Genomic DNA, 12420 nt, shown 5'->3' with positions numbered 1-12420 from the left:
TGCTCTCTTTCTGAAAATAAATAAACATTAAAAAACATTTTTAAAGGAAGTTTTTTGTTCTTACCCTGAGAGTAATAAGGAGTCACAGGAGGACTTGGGGGGGGGGGGTGGTGGGGCGTGACATCATTAGGTGTGGGTTTCAGGAGCATCACTGAGAGAGATCATGGAGGTTATCGATCTTCTGGAATGATCTGCTCCTGGGGGGAAATCCAGAACTGTGGGAATTAACTCTGTGGCAATTCACTGCAGCCCCAGGTTGGCAACAAATCCTATAACTGGAATTTCAAAAAGGAAAGCAAAACAGCAGCAGGCCTGAGAGCAGTCCAGGGAATTTCCCACTCCTCTGCAGCTTTCCATTAGAAAATAATCAGCATGTTGTTGGGCTCCCTGCTGCGATTCTCCTCTGCCTCTCCTTCTGCCCCCTCCCCGGCTTGGGAGTTCTCTCTCTCTCTCTTCTAAAATAAAAGTTAAAAAAAAAATTAGCCCATCAATCGCTAAAAGGCTGTCTGAGCCTCACCTGACTCACAGGCCAGGCTGTGGGAAACAGGCTTGGAGACAGAAAGCCTGCGTGGGGAGCAGGTCAGGCAGGATACTGCTGACCTGGGGAGAAAAGAAATTACAGCCTTGTTTGGGGCGCTGCGGGTTACAGAACTCACTGTGCCCAGTTTCCACCCGGCCAGGGCCCTGGACGGAGGGCTGGCGATGCAAAGGGGCAGAGGCTGCTAGGAAAGCTGGGAGACTGCAGGCAGAAAGGTGGGGGTGGGGTGGGGTGCGGTGGGCAGAAGGCAAGGGAGGCAGGTCTCTGGGAATAAGGCTGGGTCACTGACCCAGGAGTCACCAGACCATCACCCCAGTGGGTGGCACATGCCTCCTGAAGACCTGGCCCGAGTTTTCAAAACTCTCCAAGGTTTCTCAATCTTCCTCTGGCAGCCCACAGAGCTCCTCCCCTGCGAGTCCCAGCCACAGTAGTTCCTCTTCCTCCACACGGGTCAGTTCCCATAAATGAGACGTTTTGGAGCTCGTGGGAGTGGAGTGGGACAGATATAAAAAGGAAGTGCGAGGTGTGGGGAAGACGCCCTATCTAAGCAGCTGGACATCAGGAGCTGAGGGCACCGGAATTGGCCACACCGTGCCCCTCTCTGCTGCAGCCAGGATGGTTCTGAGGGCGGCTCAGACAGGTCTCTGGGCTGGTCAAGGCTGTTCTGCTTGTGCGTTTTCAGGCTGAGAGGCAGAGATAGCCCACAGAGCCACTGCACAGAGAGGCTGGCCTCCTACCTGCTGGGGGGGGGGGGGGGGGGGAGGGAAGGAGGAGGAGGAGGAGGAAGAAGAGGAGGAGGCGGCACCAGGGCAAATGGTGTTAACCCCTAGATTGCCTGGGGGGGGGGGGGAGGTGAGCAGAAAGGAAGGGCAGGATGTACTCACAGGGGGTCTGACTCTGGATTTCCCTTCAGGCTTTGCGGTCCTGGTGCTGCTCCAGAGCTGTAAGTAACCCCTCTTTCAAGTCACGGGAGACAGGGGTCTGATGAGGGTGATGTGGATGAAGTCTTGGCAGAGGGGAGCCTTTCCCAGTGTCTTCTGTGATTCAAATGGCTCGGGAATATTAGCATTTGTTAAACCAAGGTGATAAGCATATGGATGTTTATTACACTCTTCTTCTGTATTTTTCTGTGTATTGGAAAATTTTCAAAATAAAAACCCTTCAAAGGCTCGGGTCCGATGAAGGCCTGGACTCACGGCCTGGTGAGCACCACCCATGGGCCCGGTAAGCAGCACGGGGGAGTGGCGCCCACGGTTCTTCCTCCATAACCAAGAGGGCAGAAAAGGCCTACTCTGCAGCAGGAGGACTTAGAACGAGGAGAAGAACTTCCTGGCCCATTGCGATTGTGCCCCAGTTTGGGGGACAGGCTGAGGGGGCCTGGGGACCTCCATTCTGGGTGGGTGACAAGTTAGGGACACTCCCACAGGAAGGCAGAGAAGAAACGGGCCAGAGCGGCCCCGATCAACGACGCTGCAGGATCTGCGAGGCTCCACCCTGAGGGCCAGGGTCTTCTGAACCGGCCGTCTTGGGCTGGGTCCCTCCTCTCCTTCAAAGCCACTGCCTCCAGGAAGCCTTCTTTACTTGCACCAAGCCCCATTTTACCTTTATTCACCAGCCCCTACCCTCAGTGCACGCAGCGCCGTGTCCTAAGTCTACAGGATATTCATCCACGGCATTTAATCTGTTCAAAGCATTTTCAGAATCAGCCTCATTTTCATCAGAGGCAGAGGGAACCGAACCAGCCCCTTGCATTTAGAATTCTAAGTTTGCTCACATCTCGGCCCCAGCGCCCAGTGCCCCATCGGTGCTCGGCGCCGGGCTCAGCCAGAGGCCCCCTGGCTCAGTCCTGGCTCGGGCGCCACCCCGGGCTCCGTCTTCAGGTTCTGCGTACAAACTGGTCTGCTACTACACCAGCTGGTCCCAGTACCGGGAGGGTGATGGGAGCTGCTTCCCAGATGCCATCGACCCCTTCCTCTGCACCCACGTCATCTACAGCTTTGCCAACATCAGCAACGATGAGATCGACACCTGGGAGTGGAATGATGTCACGCTCTACGACACGCTGAACACGCTCAAGGACAGGTCGGGCCACAGGCTGCCAGGAAAGGAGGGAGATGTAGGGCGGGGCTGGCTGGTCCCAGGGCAGGGTGCCTCTGCTCAGGAGGATGGATGAGGGCCCCCGGGGCCCGGGGTGGGGAGTGGGAGGGCCTGGGCTTCCGTGGGAGCAGGCGATGAGGGCACGTGTTGGGCCATATCTGGCGACGACAGAGGCAGGCTCTGGAAGGCGGGCTGAGGGGAGCCCTCTCCCCCACTGGGGGTGCTTCTCCAGGAAGCACGGAAAATACTCATGACTCTATTTTGCCATATCCCGGCTTCCCCACTCAGGGGAACAAAAATGGGCAGTGTACCTCAGAGTGACTGCCGCAAGGTCTATGCCTCTTAGAATCCTGATTCTCAGGGTCGGAAAGGCATCCCACCTAAGCTAGAAGCCTGTGACAGCCTCCCAAACAGGGGCCAGCCAGTGTCGTGACAGCCTCACTCCACGCCGGCTCCCCCGTCTCCCTGCTCCCCACAGGAACCCCAACCTGAAGACCCTTCTGTCTGTGGGCGGATGGAGCTTTGGTTCTCAAAGGTAAGACCCATCCCCCAAAGGCTGATGGAATGGGGGTGAGGAGGCGTAGGTCTCCCCACCCACTCTACGGGGTCACGGGGGCTCCAGACCGGTTAGGCCTAAATGATTGTCAGGCGCCCACCCCATGTATAGCCAAGAAACCAGAGCCCAGAGAGGGAGAGGGCCCTGCAGAGGGTCACACGGAGTGCTGACAGCCTGGGAGGACTCCCTGGGGAGGGGAGGGTTGGAGCAGGGCTTAAAAAGGAGGGGAGACGTGGCCCTACTGGCTGCCACGTAAAGAGTGATCGCTACATGTCGGGCAACCCATCCAGCCACAGTCACAGGAAATGCCCGCGGCAGCGCTGTGAAAGAAGGTCAGGATCCCCACTTCACGGAGGAGGAAACTGAGGTGCGGGTTATGACCTTTCCAAAGTGGCTTGGCTCGTATGACAATTTTTTCGAAAATGACACTACAGAAGCTGTCTCTGAGTTGCCTGGAGCGGGATCCCATCCCAGCCATGCCCTTCTAGAGCTTGTGGGGCCCAGGCCCGTGGCTGCACATGCTTCAGAATCCCTCCCGACGGCCAAGGCTCCCAGCACGTCGGTACTGAGCCCTCTACTGGGGTGATTTGGGTCCTAGATTTTCCAAAATAGCCTCCACGACCCAGAGTCGTCGGACTTTCATCAAGTCGGTGCCGCCATTTCTGCGAACCCATGGCTTTGATGGGCTGGACCTGGCCTGGCTCCACCCTGGGCGGAGAGACAAGCCCTACTTCACCACCCTGGTCAAGGTACTGGTGGGGTCGGGGAGAGGGGTGGGGACGTTGGGGACCTGAGCCGGCACCAGGGGGCGGCAGAGGGGCGCGAGTGGTCTTTAGCTGCTGGCCTCCTGAGGTCAGGCAGAGAGGGCCTGACACCTCCTGGCCACGGGGTCCTGGGATGGGAAAGACGAACTGGCCTGTGCTCCAAGATCTTACACAGCAAGGAAGACGTCTTATTAACACGATGGGAGGTGGGCTGGGGTCCTCCGAGGCAGGAGGCCAGGCACCCACTTAGTGGGGCGGCATCATCATCTACTGTTTGGTCCCAGATGCCCATTACCCAGCATGCCCCTCACTGGGGACACTTGGCCACATCTGACAGCAGCCCAAGCATCTCCACTACCCCAGGGACAGAGTGATCACCTAAATAAATTGTCCACAAGGGGCACCTGGGTGTCTCAGTCGGTTAAGCGTCCGACTTCGGCTCGGGTCATGATCTCACAGTTCATGGGTTCAAGCCCCACATCGGGCTCTGTGCTGACAGCTCGGAGCCCGGAGCCTGCTTCCGATTCTGTGTCTCCCTCTCTCTCTCTGCCCCGTGCCCTGCTCACACTCTGTCTCTGTCTCTCAAAAAGTGAATAAACATTAACCAAAAAAAATTTTTTAAATAAATTGTCCACAGTACCGATATAATTTTAATTTTAAAGACCACTAAATGTACATTTAAAGACCACTTCAATCTTGTCATCTCACGTACTGGCTTGAACAAAACAGACCGCAAAGCAAATTTCTTCCAACCTGACCTGTGGGCCAACTAGGATCACCGTCTGTCCTCATGGTCCCTCTAGGACAGGGAGCGACTGAGTGTCGATGGGTGTGTGTGGGGTGTGGGGATGTGATTGGTCCAAACAGGTTTTTTTAGGAGAAGGATGGGGGAGCCCAAGGTGAATTGGTGGCTTTATCATTTCCACTGAAGCCCTGTCAGGTTGGGGAGCCCAGCAGATGGGGAAAGCCAATGACATGCTCAGGGACCTCTGTCTCTCTCACCAGGCTCCCTCTCACACAGCCGGGGCCCCTTTCACTCCCCTGCATCTCTCCCAACCAGGAAATGAAGGCTGAGTTTGCAAGGGAAGCCCAGAGGGGAGCAGGACAGCTCCTGCTCAGCGCAGCCGTGTCTGCAGGGAAGGTTGCCATCGACAACGGCTATGACATCGCCCAGATATCCCCGTGAGTCCCCCGCGCCGCCCCAGCGCTCCTCATAAAGTCAGAAGACTGGATTTCTAGTCCCCGTTCCTCCACACATTTGATGTGTGCTCTTGAGCAAGTCACTTCCCCTCTCTGCGCCTCGGTCTTCCCATCTGTCAAATGGGGGCATAGTAGTCCCTGGGGGGATTGTGCTAACCAGTTGGGAGAGTTTCTATGAAGGTATTTGTGGAAAAGGAAGTAGGAAATGATATGCCAACCGGCCAGCCACCGAGGGACGTTTCCTCCACACCAGGCTTTTCTCCACAGAGTGCTGGTCACTGGAGATGCCGGACTGCGGCAAGAAAACTGTGCCTTTCTGCACCGCCTCCGTGTGCTTGCACACACACGGGCGACCCCGCTCTGTGCATCCCTCCTCCTCCCCCTGCCCCCTGATGCATGTGAGAATGAGCAGCTCACTGCCCAGCGGGGCTGATGTCGCAGTGGAACAAAGACATGGAGCTTAAGAAACCTGGGGATAAAGAACGAAGGTTCTTTACTGTGACTTTTTAGAATCTGTAGAATTTGGGGAGGTGTAGATGCAGTGTTTACATTGATTGTTTAGGAGGTAGGAACTAGGCGGTTCTCAACCATTTGCCCCGAACACCTGAGGCTCATATTCACACAACCTACCTGTGGTCCCTCTCACCCACGTGCGTGTAACCCTCCCTCCCCACCCCAGTGCGTCCTTTGGTCCAGCTCTGTCCCCACCAGGCTGTCTGTCGATGCCGCTTTAAAAAAAATTTTTTTTTTAACGTTTTATTTATTTTTGAGACAGAGAGAGACAGAGCGTGAACGGGGGAGGGGCAGAGAGAGAGGGAGACACAGAATCGGAAGCAGGCTCCAGGCTCTGAGCCATCAGCCCAGAGCCCGACGCGGGGCTCGAACTCACGGACCGCGAGATCATGGCCTGAGCTGAAGTCGGAGGCTTTAACCGACTGAGCCACCCAGGCGCCCCTCGATGCCGCTTTTAATCTGCTCTCACTAAGATAAACGTGGCAGACGTGGAGGGCAGGAGGCAGGATAGAGCCAGTTCCCAAATGTGTGCCGGGGGCATAACAGAAGAGTTCCATTCTTGCCTTAAATGCACTTGTGGGGCTCTGAGCCCACCCCCCGGGGGCGCGGCCCAGGGGAAGTGGTCACGCGGCCTGGACAGTGGATCACAGGTTCCCTACGGGGCTTTGGGTTAATGGCCTGTCTCCTGCCTCCCCTTGTTCACGACGCGCTGGGCTGATGGATGCCTTTCTAATTTCCTGCCTCGCCCTCTGACCTCTCTTCCCCAGACACCTGGACTTCATCAGCGTTATGAGCTATGACTTTCACGGAGCCTGGCGTCAGACCACAGGACATCATAGCCCCCTATTCCGAGGCCCGGAGGATAAAAGTGCTGACAGATTCAACAATGTCGTGAGTGCCTGGAAGGAGGGTGGCCAGCCAGGAAGGGACCACAGACACCTGTCACCTGCCAGGGCTCACACACCAAGCCTGTGCACCTCAGGAATTCCTGCAAGGGAGGCGTTATGGGGCCCACTCTGCAGATGAGGAAACTAAGGCGCGAAGTCTGTGAGTTCTCCACGGCTCCGGAACGGAGGAGGCAGGAGTCTAATCTAGAACAGCCTTTCGCTTGCTGTGTGACCTGAGCCGATCATCTGATTGGCTGCCAAATAGTAATAATCCCTTCCTATACCTAAGACAATTTTTTTGAGAATGAAACTACAGAATGCATTTTTCAATGTTTATGTATTGTGTGTGTGTGTGTGTGTGTGTGTGTGTGTGAGAGAGAGAGAGAGAGAGAGAGAGAGAATGAGCAGGGGAGAGGCAGAGAGAGGGAGAGAGAGTCCCAAGCAGGCTCCGAGACGTCAGCGCAGTGCTGACCGGGGGCTCCCTCCCGGGAACCGTGAGATCACGAACTGAACCGAAACCAAGAGTCAGGTGCCCAGCAGACCGAGCCACCCAGGCGTCCCTACAAAATGCATTTTAGACTGGTATTATCAGTTCCCGGAAGGAAGGGAATCCCAGATGCAAGGCAGACCTGGAGCTCGGCCCGTCAGGGCGGCACCAACAATTGTATGATCTTACCTGTCCTGCACTACCAGTTCCCCTAACTGCTCATGCCCTCCCCTCCTCCCCCCTGCCAGGAGTACGCCGTGGGCTACATGTTGAGGCTGGGGGCCCCAGCCAATAAGCTGGTGATGGGCATCCCCGCCTTCGGGAGGAGTTTCACTCTGGCCTCCTCCAAGACGGGTGTGGGAGCCCCAATCTCCGGGCCCGGATTACCAGGCCAGTTCACCAAGGAGGAAGGGATCCTGGCCTACTATGAGGTATGCACGAGGGAGAAGGTAAGATCTCCACACTCCCAGAGGCCCTGGGGAAGGTGAGCTTCTCACCTCACCCGCCTCGAGCCAGTCCTTAGTGTCAACCCATCATTTCCCACATCCCCGTTTAAGATATACCAGAAGCAAGTTCCACATCTGAATGAAAACATACGACACCTGTCTTTCTCTGACTGACTTACTTCACCCAGCATAACACCCTCCGGTTCCATCCACGTTGCTGCAAGTGGCCGGATTTCATTCTTTCTCATCGCCAAGCAGTATCCCATCGTATCTATAAACCACATCTTCTTTATCCATTCGTCAGTGGATGGACATTCAGGCTCTTTCCATCATTTGACTAGTGTTGAAAGTGCTGCTATAAACATTGGGGTACATGTGCCCCTATGCATCAGCACTCCTGTATCCCTAGGGTAAATTCTTAGCAGGGCTATTGCTGGGTCATAGGGTAGATCTATTTTTAATTTTTTGAGGAACCTCCACACTGTTTTCCAGAGCGGCTCCACCAGTTTGCATCCCATGGGGGAAAGGAAGGGGGAAAAAAAGTAGTTACAAACAGAGAGGGAGGGAGGCAAACCATAAGAGACTCAAATACAGAGAACAAACTGAGGGTGGATCGGAGGGGGGGGCAGAGGGGAAAGTGGGTGATGGGCATCGAGGAGGGCAGTTGTTGGGACGAGCACTGGGTGTTGCATGTAAGCGCTGAATCACGGGAATCTACCCCCCAAACCGAGAGCACACTGTACTCACTGTGTGGTCGCCAATTTGACAATAAAGTATATTTAAAAAAATACCAGAAGCAAACCAGAGTCCCTTTAATGCCCTCAGGCTACAGCACCCACAGAACCATAGGGCATTTGCATCTGCTTTACATAAATTTGCATGAAGACTGCAATCTGAGCTGGGGGGCGGGCAGTGCTGGGGACAGATGTAGTCAGCAGGATGAAGCAAGAGGCTGAAAGAGATTTGGAGAATGGCATCTCCTCGGTGACCTGCGAAGTCTCACACAGCTCCCCATGCCACCCCTGCCCCGTTTTCTGCTCAGATCTGTGACTTCCTCAAGGGAGCCGCGGTCCATAGACTCTCTGTCCAGAAGGTCCCCTATGCCACCAAGGGCAACCAGTGGGTGGGGTACGATGACCAGGAGAGCGTCAAAAACAAGGTAGGTCCTCAAGGCCGTGCCCCGGGATGAAGAGGGAGAGGGAACCCCTTCTCCAAGCGGCCAGAGTCAGGTCACCTGCACTGAGGGTGGAGCTGGGCTATTGAGGTGGGGGGGGGGGGACGGTCAGGTCTGAGGCCCCTGCTGTTTTCTTCCCTGGGGAGGGGCCTAGGCGGCACGTTCCCTTCATACACACCCTAGCCCAGGGAACCCAGCTCTGCCCACTCTGGTCTTCCTTTCCAGGTTCAGTACCTGAGGAGCAGGCAGCTGGCTGGTGCCATGGTGTGGGCTGTGGATCTGGATGACTTCCGGGGGTCCTTCTGTGGCCGGGGTCTGCCCTTCCCTCTCACCACTGCCATCAAGGATGCGCTCGCTGCGGCTTAGCCCTTGTCCTGCACACGGTGGGGCAGGGCTGCCCCTCCCCTTGGCTCCAGCCGGCCGGGAGCCGGATCGCCCACCCTTCTGAGTCCCCGACTAAGCCTCAGTCTCCCTCCCTTGGACCCCACGCAGAGAGCCACAGTGAAGCCATCTGAGCTCAGCTCTAGTGGACAAGCAGGTAGAGGCAGGGCCACGGGCAGGTAAGGCCTGGGCGCCAGCACAGCGTAAGCCACGGGGACAGCACACACCTGCTGCTTTATGAAAATGCTCAATGACCCCAGCCCCACACACGGGGACTTCTTCAACTCCCTTACCCCCAAGCCTCCTTGCCAAAGGACCCCATTTTGGCCAACTCTACCACCGAGGAGCCAAACGTCACTCTCAAAGGAGCGGCCACAGTAATTACACCCTCAGCGAAGCCCAACTTGAAACCTGCACCCAGGAATGTTATGTCTCCCCTCCTACTTCCCTTTCCTAATTGCACAGCGGCTGCTCAATAAATCACCAGAGTTTAATGGTGTGTTGGTACAGCTTCAGTCTCTCTTTGTGGCCCGGTGGGACCCTCCCTGGGCTCCCCTCCCCTATCTCTTCTGGCTGGATTCGTTTCTTTCAGGCTTGGGGGCCCTGAGCTTGTAGGAGGTGAGGCTACCCTGGCCTCCACTGGGCTTCAGAGGGTCCCCAAAGAAGGCCAGCCTCTGCAGATCTATCTGCTGTGGACTTAACCCAAGAGGGCTGATGGCCGTTCAAATATTGTCTTCCCCTCTTAGGACACACTCGGCCCTCAACCCAAGCAGAGACCAAGGTTCCTCTGCTCAGGCTGACCAGGGACAGCAGGTGGCAGGCAGATGGGATAGGAATATAGATGAGATGTGATGGCCTCAGAAGACAAGCCAGTCTTCCAGCCTTTATGAGGTAGAAATGCCCTCATCAGCACTCCCAGGGCCCCAGGCATGCCTTCTACCCAAGAGTCCAGATGTACACTCCAAAGTCAAAGAGAATTATGTGTGGATTCCCTCCTGTTTGGAGGGAACTATTTGTGACTTGGCCTAGTGGTTTGTGACACGGGTTAGAGGTATAGGGAAGGAAGTACCTACTGGCCACCTTCAAATCTGAACGAGCTGGAGCTGGGCCAATGCAACTGATCCCAAGGTCACAGCCCTGCTAAAGGCAAAGAAAATGAGAACTTGGCCGGAGTTAATGGGGGGAGGGGGTTACCTGGCATTTCACCGCTGGAGAGGGGGGCCAGGCACCCTCAATCCTTGCCCCTTGCCCACCCCCTCACACAAGGGTCTTTGAAAACCTTCCAGGGCAGCCAACCCCCCTCCTCCTTCCTAGAGCCACCGTTCCCCCAGTCCGGGACAGGCTCCGAAGGGCTGACTCAGGGGCCTGCAGAGTTAGTCACATTCACTTATAGCTGCAGAGTCAGAGGCCAGGGATGGGGATCGGGTCTCCAGGGCCCGCCCCCTGCCTGGCAGGACACTGAGTCACCTGGTAGAGGTCACAGGCACCCAGGCAGGGCTGGACCCCGAGGCTCTCCAGACCCTCCGCTGCCACTCCCCAAAGAAGACAGCCAGCCGTGAAAGGCGGCCCCACTCCTGTGTGGCCAGCCCCGGCTAGGGGAAGAGCACGCATATGGCTGAGGGCCCTAAATAAATGACACGTGTATTTATTTTTAAATTATGGGATATATCGTACATGCTAAAGAGTGCATAAGGGGTGCCTGGGTAGCTCAGTCAGTTAAGCGTCTGACTTCAGCTCAGGTCATGATCTCACAGTCTCTGAGTTCAAGCCCTGCATCGGGCTCTGTGCTGGCAGCTCAGAGCCTGGAGCCTGCTTCGGATTCTGTGCTTCCCTCTCTCTCTGCCCCTCCCCTGCTCACATTCTGCCTCTCTCTCTCTCTCTCAAAAATAAATGAACATTAAACAAAATATTTTTAAAGGGTGCATAAAATGTATTTGTTTAATGTAAAGAATTAGTAACTAGTGAAAACCTGCGTACCCACCACCCAGGACAGGAAGTGAGACCTCAGTAGTGCTCCTGAAACTCCACCATCACATACCTCCCCGGCCCTCTGCCTCGAGGCAGCCCCTGTTCTGACTGCCCCTGTTTTCCTCTGCGGCCTCACCACCTACGGAAGCCCCTCGAGAAAGAGAGCCTGGCGTTTCCTGCCTTTGAACTGAACGCGGACGGGATCTCCCCGTTCCGCGAGCCTTCCTCCTTTCGTTCCCCATTATGTCTGTGAGATCGTCCACGCAGCTGAAGTTTGTTCATTTCCTTCCGTATTTTGGATTGATTACAGGCGCACCCCTGAGCCCCGTGATGCTGTGTGATGATGTCATAGCGATGCATTCCGCTATTGAGGGACAGCCGTTTTCACCAGGCGCAGGCTATTACAAATAAGATTGCTGTGAATGTTTTCGTGCGTGTCTCTGGGGGTACGTGCGTGAAGGTGTCACTACAGGGGTGTCACTACAGGTCACAGATAAGCCCATTGTCTACTTTTACTAGATACTGTCTCGCTTTTTCCGAAGGGATTTCTTCGATCTCCGCTCCCACGAGCCATGACGGTTCCTGTTGCTTCCCTTCTCCCAGGCACGTGGTATTTTCAGGCTTATTAAATAAATGTTTACCAGTCTTAATGTTTTATTGGTTGGACGAATCAATGACTAGACGTTTGGTTGCAGCTGCCTCATCGCCCCCACTGCAAATGCCCGTGCCCATGCCCTGCTGCCAAGAGTCTAGAAGTTTCAGAGTGCTGTCCTCCTCCAGGGTCTCTTCCAGCTCTGCCTCGTGACTTTGTCTCGTTCCCAAGGGCTAGGGGACTGTCACAGGGCTCTCTGTACTACATGGGGAAACTGAGGCCCCGAGCAGAGATCGCGGAGACGGTGTCCTCTCCAGCCTCTCCAGCAGAAGCAGTGGCCAGAAGCCTTCGACCCCCTTCCCAGGGTCCCATTTCTGGAAGACTTTCCTCCAACTAGCCCCACCTTGGGCATCTCAGTTCCTTCCCTCTCTAGAACCCTCAGCCTCACACAGCACAAGTGAGAAGGCCCAGGGAACGTGAGGCCAAGGGGAGTGTGGAATACCAGGGCAAAGCTGGCAGGGCTCCCCAGGGAGGGCTGTTTCAGGCTGTCTGGGTCCCAGCACCCAGGTTGAGAAGCCCTGGGTACAAGTGGCTCCACAGAGGCCAAACACAATGCCCGATCTGGGTTCCTTCTCCAGATGGGAGCTCTTGTTCCCACTGCCCTGACCCCTGGCACAACCTCCAGAGGCAACGTCCCATCTCACCCATCTGTGCCCTCCTGCCATCCGGGCACCAGCACCCTGGCCGCCGAGGTCCGATCAGAGCGATGGACGAGGTAGTGCGCGCCTCAAGGGACCCTGCAGTTCCTCCCCCAGAG

General features: G+C 55.9%; 1 protein-coding gene across 2 annotated transcripts; it reads left to right on the top strand.

The window, feature by feature from the left end:
- The first annotated feature begins 1024 nt into the window (after positions 1-1024).
- Positions 1025-9542, top strand: CHI3L1 (chitinase 3 like 1). 2 transcript variants are annotated; one of them, XM_078440745.2, is made up of 10 exons: positions 1025-1178; positions 1452-1481; positions 2419-2620; positions 3114-3170; positions 3790-3940; positions 5016-5137; positions 6436-6559; positions 7291-7473; positions 8531-8647; positions 8888-9542. In XM_078440745.2, the coding sequence occupies exons 1-10, from the start codon at positions 1154-1156 to the stop codon at positions 9026-9028; spliced, it is 1152 nt and encodes a 383-aa protein (XP_078296871.1). In that variant the 5' UTR covers positions 1025-1153; the 3' UTR covers positions 9029-9542. The 2 variants fall into 2 exon arrangements, with proteins under 2 accessions (XP_078296871.1, XP_078296870.1); XM_078440744.2 differs by having other exon boundaries at positions 1026-1208.
- The last annotated feature ends 2878 nt before the right edge of the window (positions 9543-12420 follow it).

This window comes from Panthera onca, chromosome F1 (assembly GCF_046562875.1).
Source record: "Panthera onca isolate mPanOnc1 chromosome F1, mPanOnc1 haplotype 2, whole genome shotgun sequence".
Taxonomy (NCBI): Eukaryota; Metazoa; Chordata; class Mammalia; order Carnivora; family Felidae; genus Panthera; species Panthera onca.
Note: the sequence above shows the minus strand (reverse complement) of the source record. Positions and strands in the feature narration are given on the sequence as shown.

Coding starts and splice junctions, on each gene's coding strand:
- CHI3L1 (XM_078440744.2), top strand. CDS start 1,154: ATGGTTCTGAGGGCGGCTCAGACAGGTCTCTGGGCTGGTCAAGGCTGT. Junction 2,621..3,113: donor CTGAACACGCTCAAGGACAG/GTCGGGCCACAG, acceptor TGCTCCCCACAG/GAACCCCAACCTGAAGACCC. Junction 6,560..7,290: donor CTGACAGATTCAACAATGTC/GTGAGTGCCTGG, acceptor CCCCCCTGCCAG/GAGTACGCCGTGGGCTACAT.